This window comes from Hoplias malabaricus, chromosome 6 (assembly GCF_029633855.1).
Source record: "Hoplias malabaricus isolate fHopMal1 chromosome 6, fHopMal1.hap1, whole genome shotgun sequence".
Taxonomy (NCBI): domain Eukaryota; kingdom Metazoa; phylum Chordata; class Actinopteri; order Characiformes; family Erythrinidae; genus Hoplias; species Hoplias malabaricus.
The window spans coordinates 5,859,892-5,881,876 of record NC_089805.1 but is presented as its reverse complement, the minus strand read 5'-3'; the positions used below and the strand labels follow the sequence as shown (position 1 = coordinate 5,881,876).

The 21,985-nt window shown below is 38.7% G+C and overlaps 2 protein-coding genes across 2 annotated transcripts; one reads left to right on the top strand and one right to left on the bottom strand.

Annotated features, from left to right (window-relative positions):
• Positions 1-779: 779 nt before the first annotated feature.
• Positions 780-14,236, top strand: si:ch211-106h11.3 (CCN family member 1). Its single transcript, XM_066673924.1, has 5 exons — positions 780-1,024; positions 7,037-7,253; positions 8,590-9,021; positions 9,707-9,885; positions 11,615-14,236. The coding sequence occupies exons 1-5, from the start codon at positions 974-976 to the stop codon at positions 11,918-11,920; spliced, it is 1,185 nt and encodes a 394-aa protein (XP_066530021.1). The 5' UTR covers positions 780-973; the 3' UTR covers positions 11,921-14,236.
• A 481-nt stretch (positions 14,237-14,717) lies between these two features.
• On the bottom strand, positions 14,718-21,903 carry ddx39ab (DEAD (Asp-Glu-Ala-Asp) box polypeptide 39Ab). Its single transcript, XM_066673922.1, has 10 exons — positions 21,767-21,903; positions 19,897-20,105; positions 19,520-19,647; positions 19,012-19,288; positions 18,575-18,693; positions 17,956-18,087; positions 17,531-17,640; positions 16,236-16,380; positions 15,936-16,083; positions 14,718-14,939 (listed from the first exon to the last, which is right to left on the bottom strand). Exons 2-10 carry the CDS (start codon positions 20,102-20,104, stop codon positions 14,923-14,925), a joined length of 1,284 nt encoding a protein of 427 aa, XP_066530019.1. The 5' UTR covers position 20,105; positions 21,767-21,903; the 3' UTR covers positions 14,718-14,922.
• Positions 21,904-21,985: the final 82 nt, after the last annotated feature.

Sequence of the window (21,985 nt, the reverse complement as noted above, 5' to 3'; positions counted from 1 at the left end):
TTTGTTGGAGAGAGAGAGAGAGAGAGAGAGGAGAGAGAGAGAGAGAGAGAGAGAGAGAGAGAGAGATAAACAAGATAAACAAGTAAACGAGTTTTAAATTCAAGGGAAGGATCAAGGAGTAGAGATGGCCCAGAGGACTGGGGACCGAGTAGCAGTATGGAGTGGATTAAGAGATGGATATCTATAAAGTAGCTGAGAAATGACATAAGCCGAAATCATGAAGAAAGCACTGTATTAAACACTATTCATAAATGGAAGAAAAGAACATTCTGTCCATATCACACGGCTTGGTCTGCTGGGCGGCCTACTTTATCTCCCCAAGTCTTGTTCAAAGAGAAGTGGAGGCGGACATTCCTGGATATTTTTTTTTTTTCCTTTTTATTGCAGTTCCAATATTAATGCGGCACACAGGAGACAGCTGAGTATATTTATCTTGCTTTTCACAAAGCGGGAGGTTGGACAGGGGCAGGAGTGTGAAAACGACTTTAAAGCAGCGCGAATGTTTTTTTATTCGACCCTTTATATAAATAAACAGAGTAAAGCCAGGTCCTCTTTGGTATGTAGTAATTCTGAATTTTTATGAATGACTGCATTCATACTTGGCCACGCCCACAGCGCGGCAGCCACACACTCGCAACCCCGCCCAGTGTGGAGGGGTTCGCATTGTGATTGGCTCGTTTACAGAGAGAGGGCGTGGTCAATGCAAAAACGAATGACAGCGATATAAAGAGAAGCTGGAAGACAGAACTGATAAAAAATGACTTGTTGACGAAGGGAAAGGAGTTGTGGTTAGTTCTGAGAGAAAAAACAATAACGACAAAAATGGTATTTATTCCATGGACTTGGAACGTCTTTGTGTGGACAGTGTTTTGAGAGGGTTTGTTTAAGCCGCAGCAGATTCGTTACAAAAAAAAAAAATAAAAACTCTCTTTTGGCTTCTTTTTTATTGTTTATTTCGCTATTAGGATTTAAGATGGGAATTATAATGTGCTTCCTCCTGTTTCTGACCGTGGCTTTTAACTCGGTAAGTGGCTTAAAGCATTTTTTTTGTGTGTGTTTCTGGTGAAAAAAGGACAATTTGGTGTAGAGTATTCAATCAAAACCATTCATTATGTTCTACTAATCTATAATATAAATGTATGTGTTCAAATGTGTTTTCTAGCCATGTGTTAAAGCATTGTCTTTTATTATTTAGTTTCATTTTAAAAGTGCTTATACAGTATTGGATTATAGAGTTCATACTGGATTTACACACCATAATCAAAATCTGGTATAAATAAATAAATAAATAAATAAAAATCATGCACATGTTGCAGACAACTACATCATTCTTTAAATTCAAAATATTGATTCCTAAGCCATAATTTTTACCATAAATATATTTTTTAAGCATTAAATTATTAGAATGCAGTCCCACCCACAAAGATGATGTCAAATCAATCAAAAACATCTATTCATATATATTTCACATTTCGTAATCAGCTCCTATACAACATCTATGTAACCTTTATTAATCTTAAGCCTAATATAATATCCACATAATGTCGATTCTTATTCAGCAACATCTAAGAAATGTTAATAATCATTCCTACTTATAAGTAATGCATCTTCATATTAAACACACCTAAGTAATGTTTATTTATATGCAATCAACATTTAAGTAAGGTTTGATGTTACTTAAATGAGTAACGTTTAAGTAACGTTTATTTATAAACAGCACACATACAGTTACATTTAAGCAATTCTGGTTTATATTCAGCACAATTACAGCAACGTCTAAGTCGTCTTTATATAAATTCAGCACTTACAGCAACATCTAGGTAGCATTCGTATATATACCAACATCTAAGTAATGTTTAATTTCTGTCCATACGTTCTGTTTAAAAGTAATGTACATTTTTAGTCAAAACTTTCACAGAAACATCTTAGCAACATTTATTCATATTTGGCACCTAGCAACATATAGCTGACCTAAACTGACTTTCAGTTCAGCTACAACCATGTACATCTTTTTAACATTTGCAGCAGTCAGTTGTGATGCCATGACGCAATCATAATCAGTTATTTATTTATTTGAAATTTAACTTGGAAAAAAGTTGTTATATTCAAGTCCACAGCAGCAGGTTTTAGTTATAGCCAAATCATACGTTGAGTATGTGTATCTCTTTTGTCTTGAATACCATTCAAACCAAAGCGAAGCGGTTTGTGTTATACTAATAAACTCAAAGTTGTGTACATTTTGCAGCCTATATTTTGGCTTTATCTTTTTTTTATCACATTAAATTATATCACAGCCTTGGGCAAGGCATGTGTCTAGAGAAATATCAGTTCAGATTCCACATGTACATTTGTCCTAGAGTCCTGACTCTGCTGGACATTACATAGTAGCATTAATATCTGAGAATGACGGGGTGGGCTATGAAGTGAATCATAAGCCAAGATGAAAGATGACATGCACATATCAGCTGAAAATAGACATAGCTAAGCTTTTGGCGTTCTTTTGGCACCGGATGGTAGAGGTCCAGCCAAGAGGGTTTATCTCGAGTTTGAGCAAAACCAAGTAATTGCTGGGCCATCCCCAGGGAAAGGAAAAAATGCATGAGTTTATTAACTGAAAGAGTTTGGAGGTACCTGAAGTCTGAGGGGATGTTTGCACAAAAGAGGAATTCACTTGACTGAAATAGGTTCATTATTTCCAGACGTATAAACTATAAAATATAGAATAGTCCTCTCTCATACATTTGTATGTTGGTGCATTCTTCCATAAGACAAATCAACACTGGTCTAAAAGGATGTGAAGTTGTCAAAAAGCCTTTAAAAATGAATAATTATTCTCACTAAGAAGTAAATAATGTCAGAAGCTTGTGGTTGTGAAAAATGTCTCTTGAAAAATGGAAAGATAAAGTAAAGAATGATATTTGATATTAAAATGTCTTTAAAATGTGTTAAATATTTATACAAATCATGTTTTTCAAAAACAGATGACGTGCATTTAATATAATTTACTACTTAATTAAGTAAAGAAAGGCCAGTGTGACTTCCCTAATGTATTAAATCAACACATTTATTAAAATAGTTATCTTGCTATCGGATCTAATTAAACACATGTATATTATGGCACTTCCTTCTGACGTGGAAATGATGTACAAATATGAATAAACAGAATTCAAAGCACTTTTTCCATTGTGAGCAGTATGAGAGGCAGCACTGAACCAGTGCCAGTTGAGGGATTGGAATAGCTGTTTCATGGTGAGAGGGTTAGAGACTTGGCTTACAGAACACTAACTGCCACAGAGTTATCCAAAGTAGGCAAAAAGAAATCAGTGGAAAAAAATGCCATTCCCAATTAGAATATTCTGCCTTATAATTTTCTACATATACATAAACTAATGAATAGATCTCAGTCCTAGTCTAGTTGCTCACTTCTGTGGTGTCCCTGCTTTTACACTCCTGCCTGAGGTCATGACAGGGATGATAAATAGACAGTCCATTGAATTAGGTGTGTTAGAGCAGGGTAAACACTAATCTATACAGTGTGAGCGGCTGAGGGGGAGCTGTAAAGGCCAGACTATTCATATAATTGATGGATACTGAGTTTCCGCTTAGCCGTTTGTTTGAAGAAGCACTTTCCGGAGTGTGGAGCACTTATATGTATTAGCACTTTTTGGCAGGTCTCTGTTGAGATTATTATAGCCTATAACACCAAATTAACCTGACTGGTCTCTCTGAATGCAAACCATCATTTTTTATTTTTTTTCCTTTTTTTTAACCTTTCTTTTTAAGTAATGCCTTTTCCCACCTACTAGCTAGGTCCTCCAAACACATAGTATTTCTAAACTGGTTTCCTCCAAGATGTATGAAGTAAACCACCACTTCTTTTTCACACGTCTACAAAAGCAGTGTCACTGGACGGAGGAGAATGCTATATGCAAAACTGCAATTAACATGGCACTGTAAAACATTTTTAGACCAGTGATGATCAAGTTCCACAAGAGATTAACAGACCTTAACGTTATTTATTGTCATTTTGTGTGATAGATTGTGAGAAATTAAACACAAATTTAACATTTAGCACTTTGGACAAGTGAAAAAATATCCTTGATCTGAGAGCAAGTCTCCAAACAAGAACTGAAAATGTAATAAAGGCATAGGATACAAGGCAAAGTACTGAAAATGTTAATATTTTAAATTTAAATTTTATATTATTTATATATAAAATAAACGGGTGATATCATAATTTTGCAAAGTACTTCACATGGCGATGTAAAGATATTGGCACACAAATGGTATCCCAGTAAACATTTAGCCGTTGATTCAACGTTTTAATAACGTAATGACTGCCGTCTAATCAACGTTCTCTTAAGGTTGAAAATGAAAGTTGAAAAGACGTCCAAACACAGACATTGAAAAGACGACCATTAGACGTATTTTGGACGTCCATTGCTGTTATTAATTGGTCCAGAAATAAATTACTTGTATAAAACGCGTTTTGGACGTCCACTGACGTTATCGATTGGTCACCACTTAACTAACTCCATTGGCGTTTAAATTGGCGTTTAAAATATGTCCTTGACGGACAGACTACTTTTACAACTATTTTGAACGTCCAGGGACGTTCCTTGTTTACTGGGATAGGTGGACAGCAATAAATTCAAAAAAGAAAAATAGATATGTACCCTTCAGTATACTATTCTTGGTATGTGTTGACATAGCATATATATCTCTTTTTTATTTCATTACATACTTCATTAGTCAAAGTTGCAAATGATCTCCTTTTATCTACAGATTCAGGTGCTCTTAGAATACTTTTACTGTTAGACCAAAGTGCAGCCTTTGGCACAGTGTGTCACTCTACTTTTCTGTCATGGCTGCATGATCTGGGCATCAAGGGCACTGCCCTGGATTGGTTTATATCATACCTAACAAATAGAAAGCAATTTATCACCCTTTCTGGTCATACATCCTCTACTGCCACTGTCACTCAGGGAGTTCCTCAGGGATCAGTCCTTGGACCTCTCGTGTTTATCATATGTATTCTTCCACTTGGGCATGTACTGTGCCACTTCAAACTTGACTTTCACTGTTACGTGGATGACACCCAGATCTACCTCAGTACCAAATCCATTAAAGATCCAGCCCTTGGACATGGAAACCTGCTTATCACAAATCAAGAACTGGATGAAACAAAACTTTCTCATGCTAAACAGTAAGAAAACTGAACTCCTCCTTATTGGCACCAAGTCAACTCTCAATAAAAGAGTTTTACTCTCTACATTGATGATGTAGCTGTCTCTCCATCCTCTCTTGTTCGCAATCTGGGTGTAATCCTCGACTCCACTCTCTCATTCAGCGCCCACATCAACACAGTTGTTAAAACAACATTCTTCCACTTCTGTAACATTGCCAAAATCAGAACATCCCTCTCACAATCTGCGGTGGAAACTCTTACCCTTGCTTTTATTTCCAGTTGTCTGGATTACTGCAATGCTCTCTTTGCTGGTATCTGCTCCTCCATTCACAAACTCCACATCTCACCATTCCTCCTTTCAACCTGCAAGGCTTCGGTGTCCGAGCTTTTTCTAGATTTGCACCTAGACTCTGGAATTCTCTTCCTCCTCTGGTTAAACAATCTAATTCTCTCCATATTCAAATCTAATCTTAAAGCATATCTTTTCACACTTGCATATAATCTGCCTCAAGCCTAATCTGTTCTTCCACTATGTCCTGTCCTGCTATATCTACTTATGTCTTAGTGTATCATGGTGTTCTTGTTATCTGTCTTTCTCTTGTGTATTACAAATTGTAAGCGTGTTTTGATTCCTGAAAAGTACAAGATATTATTATTATCATTCATTAAATAATAACATGTTCAAGTAATGCAGATATATTATTGCGTAGACGCCTAAGTGTATTATTATAAGAAATAAATGGTTCTCAGCCCCAGTCATGTACCCATGATGTGCTGTTTTGGGAACATAAATAAATCTCTATGGAATCTCTAAGCTAAACCCCTTTGTTCCTTTCCCAATGAGATAAGGATTATTTTTATATTTTATATTTAATAATTAGGGCGGCATGGTGGTGCAGCAGGTGGTGTTGCAGTCACACAGCTCCAGGGACCTGGAAGTTGTGGGTTCGATTCCTGCTCCGGGTGGCTGTCTGTGAGGAGTGTGATGTGTTCTCCCTGTGTCTGCATGGGTTTCCTCCGGGTGACTGTCTGTGAGGAGTGTGGTGTGTTCTCCCTGTGTCTGCGTGGGTTTCCTCCGGGTGCTCCGGTTTCCTCCCACAGTCAAAAAAAACACACGTTGGTAGGTGGATTGGCGACTCAAAAGTGTCCGTAGGTGTGAGTGAATGTGTGTGTGTGTGTGTGTGTCTGTGTTGCCCTGTGAAGGACTGGCGCCCCCTCCAGGGTGTATTCCTGCCTTGCGCCCAGTGATTCCAGGTAGGCTCTGGACCCACCATGATCCTGAACTGAATAAGCGCTTACAGATAATGAATTTGAATTTAATAATGAATGAATTTAATAATTTAAAGCTAATTATAGGGAAATATAATATATAAATACATTGTATGGCAAAATATTTGGCTCTTTTATAAAGTAAAAGTGACACTAATGAAGTGCAGCAGAACTAGCTAGCCATTTTGAGCTAATAACACAAATCAAAGCAGAAGTAGCAGTTGCAAAAAGAAATTTAGAACACAATTGAGGAATATACGTACTGTTACTAATTTCAAAGGAAATGCATTAAGCCAATTAGCTAATGCATTACAAGCTGTCTATATTTTGTTTTTATTGCTCAGCTTTCAAAGCTGTTGTTAAATTGATTAGATTTTCTATTTACTGTGTCTTGATTATATAGAGCTTTATTGAAAGTTTTTTTTTAACTTTGTTTATGCCTGCAATACAAGTTTTCTAAGTGGTATACTATGTCTAACTACACCTGAATGTGTAATTACTGCTGCTTACCACTGGAATTATCTTACATACTTGAGTCCTTCATTCCAAAATCTGCTATCTCATTCTCTCTTTGTCCAGCATGTGACAGCAGGCTGTCCAAGGGTGTGTGAGTGCCCACTGGAGCATCCCATGTGTCCACTGGGTGTGAGTTTGGTAGCTGATGGCTGTGGATGCTGTAAGGTTTGTGCTGCTCAACTCAACCAGGACTGCCACGAGGGACGACCATGTGACCATCATAAGGGTCTAGAGTGTAACTATGGTAATGACGTTGGCAGCACCCATGGAGTCTGCAGGGGTGAGTCAGTGTATTGGATTGGGATGAAATGGGTTTTAGGTTGACTATCACATTATAAATAAAAAAGTCACTTTTTAATTTTTCTTTTTTAAGACAGAAAAGAAAAGGAAATGTTGAAACTGGGATTTTAATACCCATATTTGGAAATGTATATAACTGTAACTATGCATATTCTATGTAGAATGAGTAGGCACCAATAAGTAAGATTATGGTTTGATTTTATCATTTGCAGAGGTACGCCCCAGTATTTTTTTCTACTGTAATATAAGTACAAAAGGGAGGAAGCAAAAAAGATATTATTTGACCTGAACTAGGCCTAATATTTAGTATAGCTCTACTCTCCCTTTGTTCATCTAAGTGAGTTGCCTCATACATTCATGGGTATTTATAATGTATGAGGGCTGTTGCTATATAAAGAAGCTATGCGGGTTTGGGTAGAGGTATTTTTTTGAAGGGGGAACATGGGCATGTTCAGCGGACCCACTGTGGGACTCAAACCAAACACCTTCTGTAAACAAGTCAAAATTCCTTACTGTGCTAAGATTAGAATCGGCTTCATAAAAGCATGGATTAAATAGAATTATGCTGCTCCCTGCTCAGTTCACTGGGTTTCTTTTTGATTGACTAACGTTAATGCCCTTGCCATATCAAGGATTTTTTTTTAACTTACAGCAACAATTACTTTTACCTGATGTTTTTGAGGAGTAGTAGGTCATCTGTCTGGCAGCAGAAGCTAAGAAGTAGCGTCACCACTATTGCTGTGTGCTAAACACAAATATCCTACTATATGGTATGGCACAGTGTGCCAATCTCAGTAGTGTGTTTTGGCAAGTTAGTAATCAAACATTAGCCTACTAAATTGTTTTTAATTACAAGGTTACTACTGCAACTTGCATTGTTATTTTTATACTATTTTTATACTACCCTAAAATGTGAATAGGATGGCCCTGTGTTCTCCCTCACACCACTTAGCATGATGCTAACCAACATGGTTTTCTGTTCATCTGTTCACTACCATAAAACATTTGGGCAGTTAGTGTTCTCCTCCAAGCTTTTGGAGCAAAAATGGCATGTTAGTAAATGTTAAAAAATGAGCAATGACTGGTTTTGCGTGGTTTTGAGGAAGCACACTCCCATTACTGTAAAGTACAATGTGATTGGGGAGACTTCGCTAAATATCATTCCTACCATTGTTTTCTAGAGGTTTTAGGTTGAATTTTGAGGCAACCATCCATAGCACAAATACTTTGTGGTTGAAGTGCCAATAAAATATTGTGATATTCAGTCCTGTCATAATTAATGTTTAATATTTTCTCTTGTCTGTCTATTCCCTCAGCTAAACTGGAGGGTCGTTCATGTGAGTATAACGGTCGGATGTATCAGAATGGTGAGAACTTCCGGGCCGGCTGTAAACACCAGTGTACATGTATCGATGGGGCAGTGGGCTGCGTGCCTCTTTGTCCCAGTGACATCCCACTCGCTTCACCCTCCTGCCCCTCGCCTCGCCTGGTGAAGGTGCCAGGTCAATGCTGCCTGAGTGTGGACTGCCACCGCGGGTCCTCAGTCCTGACCCCTGTCTTCAGACAACCACAACAGCCCCCTTACAGCTACCCTCACCTTCAGCCCTACCCTAAATTGGGGTACTTGTATCCCAAAGCTTACCCGAAACCTTATCCCAAACCTTACCCCCGCCGGCCACAGGACACCTTGAGCAACGAGTTGCTGGAGGTGGGAAGGAAGTGGGAGAAGCCACACAAACACCTGGCAGGTGAGGGACTAAGAGTTGACTTGGGAGAGTGCATGTGCATACTTTGTGTAGACATATAGTCCTCTCAGGTTTTGAGATGCTAAAGATTTAGCCATGCTAACGTACCGAAACCTAAGCAATATTTAGCAATATTTATTTCATGTGCAGGCTAGATATATGAGAAAATTTCCTGGTGATGGCAAATGATGCCAAATGATGCCAAACATAACTATTTTTTTGAAGTTATGTGTCATGTCATGGTATTCACTGTTAAATTCAAAGCTAAATTGCTAACTTTCTGTGGATTTGGTACATTTGTGGTTGTAAAGGCATTTAACCTTTCTACACATCAATATAAACTTTCTTGGACAACAAGTGACCAATGAATCCATTCACTATTTGTGATTTTTTTTTTTTTGTAAGTGACAGAAAAATCATACAATGTATACCTGTCTAAGGTGTTTGCTTTAGTCTTTGAGTGCTGTGTGAGCATTTTCCAATGGAGCCTTGTGAACCAAACCCAAACAAACTGGCCATAGACAGCACATACCCCTGTCACCCAGCTTTTTCCTACACTGCGTAATCACTTTCTGCGTCAATGTTGCCTGTTTTCTGAATGGTGCTTGTGTACTGACTTTCTGGCTCTCTCTAACTCCCTCTTCTTTTCCTCATCTATTTCTCTCTGCCTATCTCTCTCTTTCTTCAGCCTGGAAGAAAGGGGGAAAGCAATGTGTTGCCCAGACTACCAGCTGGACTCCATGTTCCCGGAGCTGTGGCATGGGGGTGTCCTCTCACGTCACCAACGAGAATGCTGAGTGCAAATTGAAAAAGGAGACTCGCCTCTGCACCATCAGACCCTGCAACTCCATGGCTGTGCCTATAAAGGTGCTCCATTCATCAGCTTTCACACTGTGTCCTTATATTTTCGGAACAGATCTGCACAGGGCTGTTTCTGAACCTTTGGGGGCCATGAACAACATCCTACCCACTCACCCCAGATATATTATAAAGTAATGCAAAAATAATAAATACATATCACTTCTAATAAACAACAGTATATTCTCAGGATGTTAGAAAGGAATGTAGGTGAGGGTGTGTTCGGTAGGTTGTCAGTGGAAGAAATGAACTGTAGGCCTATGGATTTAAGATTATACAAATGTACCATTCTTTAAATACAAGCTGATATGTAGATGCATTAACAGGGGTGACCAGATCACCAGATGGTGAAAAAGAGGACATGATTTCGGGTTTGGGCGTAGTGATGGGCTCTCACCCCTCGCTGCCGTTGTATGTTTAGCTGAACCTATGTATGCTTTTAGGTCCTTTACACCTTTATTTGCTACACAAAACATGTGAATTTTTTTTTTAATTAATTCGAGAACTTACATTTACGTTTCGACATAGCTGCTCGAGATGAGGGTAGGTACAGGAGCTTTGTCTGACGTAAACAATGACTACTGACGTGCGGACTGACCAATTAAATGTTTACAGAGAAGGTTGTCGACCAATAACAGTAGCTCTACAGTCACACCGTCCAATCAGAAGATTTAAGGCTACTTCACCACGCCCCCCTCTCACTCAAGCGAACCAATCGGAGTAGGAGAGGGCAGGACTAGTTTGTGAACGAAACGCTTCTCGAAGTTCTATGTAAGCTCTAGAAAAACAAAATCCCGGACGTTTGGGACATTTTTTAAGTCTAAAAAAGAGGACATGTCCGGGTAAAAGAGGACGTCTGGTCACCCTAAATTAACAGAATTGTAAAAACAATTTTTGAAACCCCCTATTGCTTATTGCATTATGTCAAGACTGCAGGGATTATGCTGAGATTACTTAGATTTCTTTGCTGTTAACTAATGATGGTGTAATTTGCCAGTTTAAAAGTAAATGTTCCTGACTCCATTACACATGATGCACCAAAATATTTTTCATTGTACTTGAAGAAAATACCAAATGAGTAGTCTACAGGTACCCAGAAATCATTTATCTGCGGCACTACTACTAGCTAGCTAAGATACGCTGTTGTTTACCTTATATCATTCTGCAAATTTTAGAACTGAATGGCCACACAATACATCTAAATATTTAGCCATCATAATTTCTTAGTTGATAGTTCAAATGTAAAGCAAACAAACAAAACCACTATTTTCATAGAATTTATTCTTTTATTTGTCGACGTGGTAATTTATGTTAGTTAGCAAATTAGCAACTTTCTGTCAAACTACAATTTTTCGAAAACATATCTATACTACAAGACTTTATTTATTAATTTCTGAATATTAACAAAATTTCATTTAATCTGCAAGAATTTAGCTGTCAAATAACATTCATAATAAAAGACCTTAGCTAGTTTTCCAGCTTCCAAATAAAAGCTTAAAAAACAAGACTTTAGCTAGTCCTGCCCCCTTCAATGAACAATAAGGTCCATGGATTTGGAATCACCATAATAATAATAATAATAATAGTAATAATAATAAAAACAGATAAACAAAGTTTAAAGATTTCATCTTTTAGACAGTGGATAAAATTGAGCCAATCATGAAATATTTGATGAACAGCATATCCATGAATGAATGAATCACTTAAATAAGCCCTTTTCTTCTTCTACTTTTAACAGAAGGGACGGAAATGTTCCCGTACCCAGAAGTCTCCAGAGCCCCTGCGCCTCCACTATGCAGGATGCCGCACTTTGCGCCTTTACCGCCCCAACTATTGTGGCGTATGCCGGGATGGACGCTGTTGCTCCCCGCGTCGCACCAGAACCATCTCTGTGGCCTTCACCTGTCCGGACGGAGAGAAATTCCACAGAGGCGTCATGTTCATCCAGTCCTGCAAGTGCAGTGACCACTGCAGCCACCTGAATGAGGCCTCACTGCCACCACAACACTGGCTCTATGGAGATATGCACAAGTTCATCAACTAGTATGGCCTATTGCTGCCTCCATAGGACCCCTTTACCCCATTTCCCTCACAGCCAATCCCCACTAGAGTAGTTGTTATAACTTTGAATAGATGCTAGACTGGCAACCTAGCATTGCCTTAAAAAATTAAAAGGGCATGAGAAAGAAATTGATATCGAGGAGTAGGAGGCAGCTCCTAAGCCTGAGTGTAGACCCCTATGTTGTCCTGATGAGGAATGCTTAAAAATTGGTAGTGGGCCAGCAAGGGATTATCTGGGACTCTGAGGCAAAGGTGGTAATGTTAAAAAGTAAAAATTCCTTTGCAGGATTTAATCACAACTGCCTGGCTTCTGTAATCATGTCTAACCAGCCTCAGATGTGTCGGGCCGTTGAAACATAATTCTGGGAAAGATATTTCTTTCTGCACATGAATTTGCCATGACTTCCCTGTGGCAAATCAGATTTGTTAACTAGTGCTCTGTCTGTTTCTTGCAAGGCCAATCCCCACTAGAGTAGTGTTTTCAAATGGAACTCTGAACAGAGACCACAACAGCTTTGCTTAAGGCAAGCTGTGAAACTAGTAGAAAGTAATATGTAGAGGTGCAAAATGGACAAGTGACAAGAACCTCTTGGTCATGAATGAACGATGGTGGTAACCTCTTTGGGTACAAGTTTCCATGAGAATTGCTTGTGTATGACTAGGTTAAGGATTTCATGGATGCCCATTTTTGTATTGCTTCCAACAGTGGAACTGTCTGGAACACAGAAAGAAGGAATATAAAGTGGCTCAAAGCTAAAGATAATTCTGACTAGCTGGTGGACTAGTGTGTGAATCTTACTAATGAGCAGACTGATTGTGGCCAATGTCTAAATTGTGCTTTTTTCCAAGAATGAAAACAATCTGGAGTGGGAATTATGCTTGTCGAGACATGAGGACCATGGGATCAGTTGATGGGACAATCTTAAGGCTCAAGTGGTGCCATTAACAGTGGGAAATGGATTCAGGGACTTTACACAGTGGCTTTGCTCCATGTGAACTTGACCTTGCCCCCAATCAAGTCGACGCCATGAAGCTGCCAGTACCTCCTTTGAGCTTGAGGATTCAGCAAAGCGAGGAGCATGGTTTATTTGCCAAACGCCACAGAATTCTGGCGTCGTTACTTCGAGTCACTGACTCTAAGCAAATTACAATTCTGTCTTCTGGGAGTAGTGAGGAACTAAGCAACCCTCTGGTTTTGCTGTAAAAATACGTTTTAAAACACCCAGCTTAAGAAGTAAACATGTAATTTGAAAGTGATGGGTGGAACTGCTCTCGATCTTGGCTCTAGATTTGGTCTGTAATCTAGCAAGTGATGCCTCGAGCTCAGCCAAACAAGACTTGTGCTCATGTGTCTTTATGATGTTTGTGGTCTCCATTTCGAACTCCTGGCTCCGGTATACAAGATGATGGAAGTGACATCACCCTCGTTAGGGAGACCATAACCAGCACACAACAGAGGACACGGGGATTAGAGCTGAAAGCAAAAGACTCACGAACAGAACATATGCACTCCAGCTTTAGTTTACAGAACGGTGATTTTGCATGTTTGGCAGATCGGTTGTACAAAATTATTCCGCTCATGTTTTGACACTTAAATTTGCAGTTATATAGAAAAATGCTTTACAGTATTGTAGCTAATCTGAATGTGCACCTTACTATAATCTGAATGGTAGCAAAAGGTTAAATGTGTATTTGTCGTGAATACAAAATGACTCACTTTTATGGCTGAGGAAAGAATTGCTAGGTCACATAGCTGTGATAAAGTGTTTAAGTTGCTTGTTATAAAATGCATTTCAAGATTTCCATCTAGATCTTTTTCTTGATGAGATTATTTTATTCATAATTATGTAACAAGATGTACTAGTGCTGTTTATGAAGTCCTGAAACTGCTATTATGTCAAACCAGTTTGCAGAACATCCCGTCCCCTCTCTCATTTTTTGGTACTAGAAAATAAATTTATTATTTTAGGAACAAATATGCACGTGTTTAGATACTTAAACTATCTACATAAAGCAGTCAAACTGCACACCTTTCTACACTTGTATTGTCAGTTTGGGCACCCTTGACCCATGTCATAGACACTGCAGGTAAGTTTTACTATACATGAAAAGACCACCACACAAAAGAACTGAAAACTAATTATTTTTAATTAATAAAAGACTGTAATGTGGTTTCTTTTTTTTTTGAAGTTGTCATTTTACAAACACAGCTTTGACTTGGTACAATGTAACTGTCAAACCTGTTCTACTCAAGAAAATGTACAAAAGAAAAGAAAAAAAAACAATTTCACTCTGGACCATAAATACCAAACATTTTGGAACAATTGTTACCGTGTATATGCTGTTTGAACACTTTCACAGTTAGTATAACCAGCACTGCATCTCTTTGGCAAACGGCCCCCAGAGCTGTGTCTGGGGCAGATTGACAAACATCTGCTCCACATTGCCCCCATCAGGCCATATGAAAGACAATTATTTGTACTATTAACAAAAACCTCAAAATCTACAGATACTTATCAAAACAAATGTTCTATCAGGCATTTATTATTGATCAGGCTGATGACAGTAGAAAGAGACATTATTGGAAAAGCAGGATGAACTATCTAGTGTTTATTTGACTAAGATATTCATCGAGTGTCCAAGCACCAAAGAATTTGGACCTCTACGTTCACAATTTTTTTTGCAAATTTACAAGTGGGATTGTGACATTCACTGATTCACATGGCAAAATCCTGACTAAAACAGTGAGTCAAACAGTAAAACAAAGCAGTAACTGTATAAAAGTTTGAATTAAAAAAAAAAAAATAAACAAACACAAATCCCATCTCCCTCCATTCCTCAAGAGAAAGTAATTTAAAATTCATGGTGTTGGTACAGAGCTTTAAAACCGACAGCACAGATTGAAGGCGATTCCTCCATTAGCCTGGGCAAAAATAAAACAAAACCCACAAAAACCATCTGGCGGTCCTTTGGCATGACTTGGACTCATCTTGACTGCTCAACTGCAGAGGGAGAAAAAAGAGCAAGCAGCATGTTAATGTTTGGCCACCCATTACCCTCACAAGCTTTATTCACATTCTCCATAGACACTGGTTGATGTGCTCTCTAGGAGTATATCCATCATAGGTTCCTCCACAAACACGTAAAGCCATTTGTGGTTGCAGTCAGTCATTATAATCACATTACAATCTGACCAACTGAAAGACGTTTATTCTGCTAGTTTTCCACATGTCTTTGAACAACATACTAAATCACTGCTTGTGGTTTTCTAATATTCACGCTTGAGAATGTCCAAATGCTTCAAAAGCCTGACTGGTGTGCCATTGGATGCCAACAGTCACTGAAAAAGCCAACAGCTTCGTAACACATGTGGAAGTGGCAAGGCAATTTGATGTAATTAAAACATTGTTCCCCCCCCCATGCCCTCATTGAACAAATGTGCGTTTGGTGCAGGTTGCCTAATCAAACCATTTTCCTGCAGATGCCCAAGAATGAGAGAGCATCTGGCAGACATGACCGAGATTGGGATAAAATGCAGTAGATGTAAACTACTGGAAATCTCCCCTCACAACGAAAGATGAAATAGACAGTATAGTACTGTTTAGAGCCCTACTCTGCAAAAGTTATTAGCGGAATTGGAAAACCAACAAGAGAACTGTATGGACCACAGGGAGAGGAAATAATAAAAGTCATTGTAGTCAAAGCTAAAAGTGGTGGACTAGCGTGTGAATCTCACTAACTGACTGCACCGTCTAAAGTATGTTCTTTTCAAGAAAGGAGTACAAAATGCACTTGTTAAGTCTGTTTTCCTTCCAAAAGTGACAACAACATGCACATCAGCCAGTCCTATAAACACTACAGATATGGTTAGCAACAAAAATAGCCTGGTGTATTTATTAAGGTCCCAGCTGGTTGTATAAACTGCACTCTAGACATTAAAATAGGTGGGGCAAAAAGGAATATCATTACACCAAAATGAAGAAAGAAACCCCACTCACTGTAGGTAGAGATGTCAATCTCTTCTGGTAGCTCAGCCACATTGACTTCGAAGCGGTCCTGCACGTCATTCAGAGTTTTGGCATCTGTCTCATCAGACACAAAGGTTATAGCCAAACCCTTAGTGCCAAAACGACCAGCGCGCGCAACCTAGATTGGGGGCAAAAAGGAAACAGAAATAAGATCAGTCACAGTCACTCATTTATGAGTGAGTATTGCCATGCTTTTTACACACGGCTATATAACTGAGCAAATGGGGGCACAGTAGTAATTTCAAGATGAGGAATTAAATGTAGGCCCACCCTGTGCAGGTAGGTGTCTGAATCCTCTGGCATGTCGTAGTTGAAGACAATGTTGACTCTTTCAATGTCCATCCCTCTACCGAACAAATTTGTAGCCACCAGGATCCTCCTCTGGAAATCTTTAAACTGTTGGTAGCGGGACAACCTGATAGACAGCAAAACAAGCACATCAAAACTGTCATTACTAGTTGGAACAGTTAGGACTTTGCATTTCCCAACAGGCACATGCAAATCTTGTAAATAAGACAAGGCAAGTCATGATTTCGAAGAGAAGTAGATTGCCTAAATTTCACGTGTGGCCAAGTGTTGGCCTGCTACGCCATCTAGTGCTGAAGCCTATTAAAACAAAACCTAAGGCTCAAGCAAAGGCAGCAGGATGTACATGTGTGATAAACACAAAGCTATACATTGGCATTTTAAGCAGAAATAAATACATATTGGGATGCTTATGGACCCATATATGGCTAAGCACCAGCTATATGAAAATGTCAAACAAATAAATACAGTGGAATTTGAGTTCCTAACTTGTGTTTGATAGTCAGAAAACATGTTATTTCTTACTAATTCAAGGAATAAGGTTTAAAAGACCGTTGGTCCTCCCCGTTTTAGTTGGTGTAAGTTAACGTTAGCTTGACTTGCTAAACTCGGTGGCTCAGATTATACTCGGCTACGTAGCTGCATTACGGAGGTTTATAGTGTCGGATGAATTCGAGTTCGACTTCGATCACATTTACAAGAATAACGGTACCTCTACATTTGAGTTTAGCTTATTGCTAGGCTACGGTCATGAATAATGTTGGTTATTTAGCTAGATACTGTCAAAACAGTCAGTCAGAACGGTGTTTTACCACAGCGTTGTTCAGCTGTTCTCCACCAGTGACGTCACGGTTGCGTTCAAGAATTTCCGTACGAGCTCGGGTTTTTCCGTCATTTTAATAAAATTGTCAGTTTTAAAGCAAATTAAGCTGCTATTTTCATTTTAATTCATACTCATATCTGTCATAAACTAAAATAATGTGAAATATTCATGGAGGTCCATTAAGTGGTGCTTAGCCTTTAAACCTCATCCTATTTGACCATATTCCATTGCTCTGATCCTAGTTTAGTGGGTAATGATCCGGACGTTAAAGTTTAAAAGAGCAAGAAGGTATACACAATTCAGTTTATGTAAACTGACCTTCAAACTGTCCACAGATGCTTTTACAATGAATAACTTCATTTGCAAGGCTGCCTCGATGTGGTGTATCTGAGAACCATGCATAGTCAGAATAAACATGCTGTGACTAGACACTCACCTCTCCTCCTGGGCCATGCCTCTGTGAATAGCAATAGCAGGAAAATTTTGCTCCACCAGCAGCTGAGACAGAGCCACACAACGCTGCACTGACTTCACGAAAATCACCACCTGAATGCAGAGAGATATACCAAACAACTGATTTAAACATTCCCTCTGAAATATCATGAGAAGGCAAAACACAAAGCTGCAACTCCTTAAGCTGGGTGAACATGTTTGTGTAAACTACAATGTGGAAAAAAACAGAATCACAGAATAGCAGCTATGCACCAAGTAGCTAATATAGCCAATAATTACTTAATAAAAGCTGTTAGCTATATATGATCTGACTAAATCTACTAAATTTGCAATCTCAAACTTTGGCAATTACATTGTTTGCATTTGAGTGAATTACTCCTTTGCAAGGTTGTCTGGTCTTATAGTTACCTGATTGAATTCAAGGACATCGAGCAGGTCGAAGAGTTTACGGTTCTTTTCGCTGTCTTTCAGTTTGCAGTAGTATTGCTGCAGGCCATGTAAAGTCAGCTTTGTTTCGTCATCCACAAATACCTCCATTGGCTGAGGTGGTGAAGGGGAAGGCGTGTGATGTAAGAAAGAGAAAGTAATTAAACAGAGGGCTTACAACATAAGGCAGAGCAGTAACTTGTATTGTTTTTTTTTTGTTCCCTCCATTAATAGAATGATTCTTGCTGATACTCAAGAACCAGTGCAACCTGTTAAGCTTTCATGGTGGAGGATACACTCCCTCGTCCATAGGATTCCCAGCTTACAATGAAGCATATCAAAATGAATGCCCAGTGGCACTCTATATTAATAAAATTTGATACATTTTATATGTAATTGGCAATCATACAACTGGTTTTAAATATCTCCTTAGCTGTGGATCACTTGTTGCAGGTTACATTAAATTTCAAAGGGTGTAACGAACAGGAAAGAAAACTATCGTACACTCATTTTAATGGGATACAAAAACACTATGTACTCCACATACTGAGGGTCAATACAGTAACAAAGTGAATGTTAAAGTTTGCATTTAAACACTCACATCCTGCATGAACTTGCGACAAACTGGCCGGATCTCTTTGCTGAGGGTGGCACTGAACATCATACACTGTTTCTCATGAGGGGTGAGTCTGAAGATGTCCTGCACATCACTTCTCATATCTGTGGGAAAAAAAACACACACAATTATGCGTTGAACTTTGGTAAAGTTAATTTCAGCAGCATTTTTTGGTCACATTCATCAATGTGCAAATGTGTTAGAATTTTAAAAACACCAAAATACAAAGCTGGGAAACTGGCTCATGTGATGGTTTGCATGACTCCTAAGGGTTCTGTGCACTTCTAGTTTTTCTTAATATACATTGCAAAGTTCTGTTGTGGGTATACATTGGCAAACACTTTAGTAGTAACTGTTCTAAATGCTCTATGCAAACACATACACAAAAAACACAAATCAAATACACAGTAATCTGTACTTACCAAGCTGTTCCAACATCTTATCACACTCATCAAGGACAAAGTGCTTGACATTTTTGAGGCTGAGTGTCTTGTTGCGAATAAGAGCAAGGATTCTGCCGGGTGTGCCCACTACTATGTGTGGACAGTTTTTCTTCAACACTTCCTCGTCCTTCTTGATGGGAAGACCTCCAAAAAATACTGCAGCCTTGATTGTGGGCATGTACTTGGAGAAGCGTTCATACTCTTTGCTGATCTGGAAGGCCAGCTCACGCGTGTGACACATAACCAGTACAGACACCTGTTGGGGAAGGGAAAAGTAATTAAAATTTATAGGATAGGATACCATAGTGTTTGAAATACAGTCCTGCAAAGTATATTTTAACTAGAAGAACTGCACGTAATATTCTGCTTTTAAATGAAGAAAAGATCATTCTAGAAAAGGTGAAAGCTATAACATTTCTGATAATACATTCCCTGCATAAAATCAAACAATTGAAGTTAAACAACTATAAATAAACACTTAACACACCTGTCCATCCACAGGCTCTATCTGCTGTAGAGTGGCCAACACAAACACTGCTGTCTTTCCCATACCAGACTTGGCCTGGCACAAGATGTCCATGCCCAGGATAGCTTGTGGGATGCACTCATGCTGCACTAAAATACACAAAAACCAGAGATCACAAGAAGCACCTTTAAATATTTTAATTGAAAGCTTTTAACAGAAACTTCTTAAACACACTAACACTTAAAACTAAAAATTACTGCATCAAATAAGGTATTAATACAAGTTAAATCTCCTAATGTTGGGGTAATATTGCTTTTTCAACAGGTCTAACGCACAAACCCATCTCAATACGTTTTTAAACGTAATAGACATGTAAACGACAACCCTGTCAACAATACCTTCTGACGGATGCTCAAATCCACAGTCTACAATAGCCCTGAGAAGCTCAGGTTTGAGCAGGAAGTCTCTGAAGCCAGAGCTGTGGATGGACACATAGGAACCCTTCACCTCCTTCTTCCCAGCGGTGGTTCCACTTTCCGGGGCTGCCTGTGGCTCCTCATCCTCTTCATAGTCCAACAGCTCGTTATCAACATCATTCTCAGCCATGCTGAAGAACAGATGGGAAAGTGAATAGGGTCAGTACAGGGGGAGAATTCACACCTGATGCCTTCTAGACAATTAGGCTCTCATGAATACTTAACACCAAACAATACAACAATAAAAGTACAAGCACCGAGAGTGCAAACTGCAGGAAGCCATGAACAAAACGTCTCCAAGCACCTAGCAAGCAGGGTAGTTAAGATATAGAAAGCATATAGATACTGGATGAATGTGAGGGGGAAGAGGAGGAGGAAAAAAGTCAATCTGTATTAAACCTGTATCAAGTCTAGTAGTGATCATTTAGCTGTGCATTAATTCCTATAGGTTAGAAGAGTATTTGATTTGTAAAGCTTATCAATTAAGAATTTAGAGATTTAAGTTGGCTGACACAAAATACCTCGTTCTAACTCAGCATGCAGATCTAAAAAAATATATATACATATAGCTTCATCCCCCCCCCCCAAATATCCAAGTTGCTATCTCAATATTTCAAGATAATACCTCATTGTTTTATACTAAGGCAACGTACCTGGAAACTAAGTCAAAGACAGCACAATACTTCAAAATAATGAGACAGCAACGTAGACCTCAGCTTAATTTGTTGCCTTCTTTATAATTGTGATTGTGTGTGGCAGAACAGGCTTTCATAGCAAGCCCATGTTCTTACTGGCTACCCTGCATTTCGCATGTTAAAAAGGGAACCGGGGCTAAAACTAGCTATAACTTTAGAGTAAATGGGCGGGGCTAAACTCCTGCAGAGAAAAAAAATGGCAGAAACATGCAAGTGACGTCATAATTCTAGTTATTTATTTATTTTTGTTTAGGTTTTAGCGTAAGCTTAATTTTGCCAGGCAACAGCAGTGTTTACATAGTTTCATATGAAAAATAAGAAAAAGGTGCTACACAAGTAAGGGTAGTTTAATGCGGTTTAAATTATTTTTTTCAAAGATATTAAATTTCGAATAATTCAAAAATGTCTTACAGAAGGTTAAATGCAAGGCTGGAATTAGAATTATTTAGGCAATATATACAAAAACTCTAGATACGGTCAAACCAACGTGAAGTCACGACTGTTTTTCTGCGTCAGCTGGTCGTGACTAGGTTTACCCGCGTTATATAAGAAAAACCGAAAACGTGTGAAAATGAGTATTTACTATATCATAATTAATACTTTGTGTACGAAGTAACGATTTTAAATGACGAATAATACCTAGTTCGCGCCTAAAGGTCACTGTTAATGAAGATCTCTAGTGTTGAACTATCTACACGAACAATGGCTCCGGTCCCCATTCAAAGGCCCAACGTTGCTAACGCTAGCCGGCAACGAACAGCACATTTGTATTTAGCTTTTAAATCTCTCAATGGTTAGTAACTGCATTCCTAGAGTCATAAACATCTTAGCAATCAAAATAAAACGTCACAAAAAAGCAAGCAAATCAACATAAGATTTAACCGCTCATTCTACCTCTCTTTTAAGCTTTGCTAATAGTTACCATAGCTCCCCAGCTACCCGAATATCTACACTCTATAACAGAACTAATCGTATATTTTTCCTCAATTCATCCATTTGTAATTGTTTTCGCACTCCTGAATATACCAAATAACCTAAGAAACAACATAAACAACGATAACTTCCCGCTCAATTTTATTAAATTAAGCGCCTCATACCTTTCAGTGATTTTCCGGAGAGGAAGGTTAGCTTCGTTAGCGCCACATGGAGGGCCCTCTGGTTTATACTTCAGCCTATAAAACCCGCCCTCAACAAAACCAGCTATCTGATTGGGCGACTCTATACAAAATTGATCGCAGCACTTGTTTTGAATGGTTGCTTCAATCTGTCTCTCAAAGCCACACAAGCGCCCGCCCCCACGATAAAAAAATCAGCAA

Bases quoted from the DNA above. Each gene is read 5' to 3' on its own strand.
- si:ch211-106h11.3 (XM_066673924.1), top strand. From the start codon at position 974: ATGGGAATTATAATGTGCTTCCTCCTGTTTCTGACCGTGGCTTTTAAC. The intron at 9,022-9,706 runs GTGAGGGACTAA...CTCTTTCTTCAG, and splicing joins GCCACACAAACACCTGGCAG to CCTGGAAGAAAGGGGGAAAG. The intron at 9,886-11,614 runs GTGCTCCATTCA...TACTTTTAACAG, and splicing joins CCATGGCTGTGCCTATAAAG to AAGGGACGGAAATGTTCCCG.
- ddx39ab (XM_066673922.1), bottom strand. From the start codon at position 20,104: ATGGCTGAGAATGATGTTGATAACGAGCTGTTGGACTATGAAGAGGAT. The intron at 19,289-19,519 runs GTGTGTTAAGTG...CTTCCCCAACAG, and splicing joins TAGAGCCTGTGGATGGACAG to GTGTCTGTACTGGTTATGTG. The intron at 16,084-16,235 runs GTGGGCCTACAT...CCCCCAATCTAG, and splicing joins CAGACACCTACCTGCACAGG to GTTGCGCGCGCTGGTCGTTT.